The sequence below is a fragment of the Sceloporus undulatus genome, chromosome 6 (assembly GCF_019175285.1).
Source record: "Sceloporus undulatus isolate JIND9_A2432 ecotype Alabama chromosome 6, SceUnd_v1.1, whole genome shotgun sequence".
Classification (NCBI taxonomy): domain Eukaryota; kingdom Metazoa; phylum Chordata; class Lepidosauria; order Squamata; family Phrynosomatidae; genus Sceloporus; species Sceloporus undulatus.
Window position 1 is genome coordinate 128,439,356 of NC_056527.1, and position 3,262 is coordinate 128,442,617.

The 3,262-nt window shown below is 41.2% G+C and overlaps 1 protein-coding gene across 1 annotated transcript in view; it reads right to left on the minus strand.

The window, feature by feature from the left end:
• The window catches only part of SLC18A1 (solute carrier family 18 member A1), a 14,482-nt gene extending 11,468 nt beyond the window's left edge, over positions 1-3,014 (minus strand). The window contains exons 1-4 of the mRNA XM_042475382.1: positions 2,903-3,014; positions 1,490-1,874; positions 714-772; positions 264-347 (exon numbers count right to left, since the gene is read on the minus strand). Coding sequence (XP_042331316.1) covers positions 264-347; positions 714-772; positions 1,490-1,874; positions 2,903-3,014 — 640 coding nt within the window. The remainder of the gene's footprint in view (positions 1-263; positions 348-713; positions 773-1,489; positions 1,875-2,902) is intronic.
• Positions 3,015-3,262: the final 248 nt, after the last annotated feature.

Genomic DNA, 3,262 nt, shown 5'->3' on the forward strand with positions numbered 1-3,262 from the left:
CACCCTGGCTTTGAGCATCGTTCTGGTGGCCCCATCCAGGATCATAAGAAGATGGTTTATTATACTGTGTCAGACCACTCACATGCAGGGTGACTGGAAGTCCTAACTACAAAGGAGGACAGGGGACAGCAAAATATAGCACATTCAAGGAATGACAGAGGATTAATTGGGACTGCTCTTGCCAAATCAGTACAGTTGGATGGTAAGGGGAGTGCTTTTCCATCCATCCAAGATCTCCCCGTAATGCCCATTAACATGTTTACCTGCAACAGAGGAACAGGCGGACCCAATGCCTTGCATTGCTCGAGCAATGAACAGCAAGGTGTAGGTAGTTGAGAGAGCAAACACTGCCAAAGAGGTAAAAATACACAAAATTATTATATTGGTAAATTCAGAATTTCTGTGTCTGTGAAGCACTTTATACGCTCTACAGTATTGCTGATGCAATGACTGATTGTATCTTTTCTGTAAACCTTTCCATGTTAACCTACCATGGAGTCCAAAATCAAAAGGTGGAATTCCACCACTTCCACAAATAAGTGGAGATTAGGTATGGGTGACTTTCCAGATATTGTTGAGTTTCACGTTCCATCATCCCTAGCTTGCATTGCCAATGGTAAGAGATGAGAGTTGCAATCCTACATCACATTCCCAAACTCTGGTTTAAATGGATGAGAAACTTGAAGGCCAGTTGTGAGGGACGCAATACTTACAGAGTGTGGAGAGAAACATGATGACAAACCCAAGAAACATGGGAATATGGTATCCTATCCTACAGAGAGAGAAGAAGTATATAGCTGCACATTCACAGTCAAAACCAGGCATATTTAATTAACATTTTGCAATGGGTGCATGGAGTGAAGGGCTGGCATCAATGTCCAGCTTTCTTGAGCAGATGATTGGTTTGGTGGCCTGGCAGGTCCTACTTACTTCCCTAGACATCAGGCAGCTAGAAATAGATTTACATATCTCACCATATCACTAAATGAACAACATAGCTGCCATTTTAATTCTCCATAATACATCAAGTTATTTGGGAAACTACAGGACAAGTAAAGTGTCTTTCACAATTACCTAGCACAGGGCCAAACATTTGAAGATGGGTTATAGTGGCAGAGAGAGAGAGAGAGAGAGAGAGAGAGAGAGATTACTCAAATCTCTTTCCATGACACTTTTCCAAAATACAGTCAGTGTTATCCATGGATTCAACTATCCACAGCTTGAAAATATTCCAAAAAGCAAGGCTTGATTTTGCCATTTTATATAAAGGACACCATTTTACTATGCCAGTGTATATAATGGTAATTGAGCATCCATGGATTTTGGCATCCATGTGAGAATAGGAGTAAAACGTGGAGGATCCTGGAACCAAATTCCAACAGATACCAAGGACCCAGTGCACTTTTCAAACACTTGCTGCAGGTGGGATTTCATATAGGTACTAAAATAAGAGAGATGGCCTCTACCCGTAGTTGGCAAGCCAGCCTACCTGTTTGTTAAGGGTCCCACAAAGGGGTTGGCTATGAGTTGCATCAAAGCTTTTGAGGCAAAGAGCAGTCCGACCCGGATGTTCTCCTTCGTAAGAAATTCTGCCCCATCCATACAACTGTTGTTCAAGGATGAAGTGGCCAGGGGGAGATGAGGCAGGACATTTCTGTTTTGGACATCAGTCGTATTTGCAGTGATACTGTCGGCAGTGTAGTCTGAAATGGTCACCACCCTCCGTGGTGGCAATGTGGTTTTGCTGTAGTAGGAGAAGATGGAGGAGTAAGGACTAGCTGATGAGAGCATTTGAACTGTTGGAACTGTAGTCTGAAGAGCAGAATGGGTAGCATTTTTGTAGGTGGCAAATAAGAAGGAAGGAATGATCGGCACTGAAAGGAAATTAGGGAAGGAGTTAGTTTATACTGTACTCCTAATCCTCATGACTGAATCAGGAAAATTAGACTATATTTTAATCTTCTGTTTATCTGTCCCAAGCAAGTCATAACACTTCAAATAAACATGCAATAAATGTAACAAAGAACAATACTATAGGAAGAGTCACAAATGATGGTAATAATACCATCTAGACATAGCAAAAACACCAGTCTATACAACCTTGAATGCTGCAAATAAACTGTTCTAATGCAACAGTGTAGAATGAAATAAATGGGTGAATATAACCTAAAACAAACATTACAGTACACCACTTGCAACTCCAAGTAGGTGTGTGCCTTCTTATGGTGGCCATATGGAGAATCTTTCATGGGCTTTTATTGGTGGCAAGATTTGTTTAAAGGGTGGGTGGGTTGCATTGCCTTCTTGTAAGGATGGGTGAGAGTGATGTGCCCAAGCTCACCCAATGGGTTTCCATGGCCAAGTTGGGATTTAAACTCTGGCCCGCCACTAAATGCTGGCCTATCATAGCAAGTTTCCAGTTGTAGATGGAGGAGGGATAAAGCCCCCAGAGTCCTAATCCAACAGTCAAACCATTGCACCACTCCATTCCATACAGTTAATACGGGGTTCAGAACTTGCAATGTTACTTTTAATAAAATGAATGGCATAACATGCTGAAACCACATCTAGAATACCATTTACTACTACTCAATCATGGATGACTTCAGCATGTCATTATATCTATTCTTCTTAAAAGTAACTTTCTAGCTCTGCCATTAGCATGCACAATATAACTAATGTTTTTAACCCTTGTAAGCCGCCTTGATCATCTCTATGGAAAAGCGGGGTAAAAATAAAAATTATTATTATTATTATTATTATTATTATTATTATTATTACTAGAAGCTGCATCTCTCACTCATAACACAAACTGCCCTAAAATGGAAGTCTCTCAACTCCTGTGTAACACCTTGAGCATAAGGCTGAAAAGAGACAGACAGACCAACATACTAGTACATACCCACAACTGTCAGCAACATATTGTCTACAAGCAAGGCAACAAAGACGACTAGTAGCACCAACTTTCGTGATTCCCTTCCCTCTTTTAACCAGATCCAAGGCACACACTCCATTGTCATCCTTGGAAATCTTGTCACCTTCTTGGTTGCCTTTGCCTGCTTCTTAGCACTCTGCGTTCCCTGTCACCTGTAAGAGAAAGAACTCCACACAATTTCTGCCCAAACGTTCCAGCTTTCCAATGTTCAAAAGCATCCTTTGTGAAAAATTGTAACTGTTGGCTTCCATTTGATCTGAAGGGATGTCATGTTTTCTGCTGCTCCAGAAACTAGACACAGAGCAATGGATTCAAACTACAGGAGAA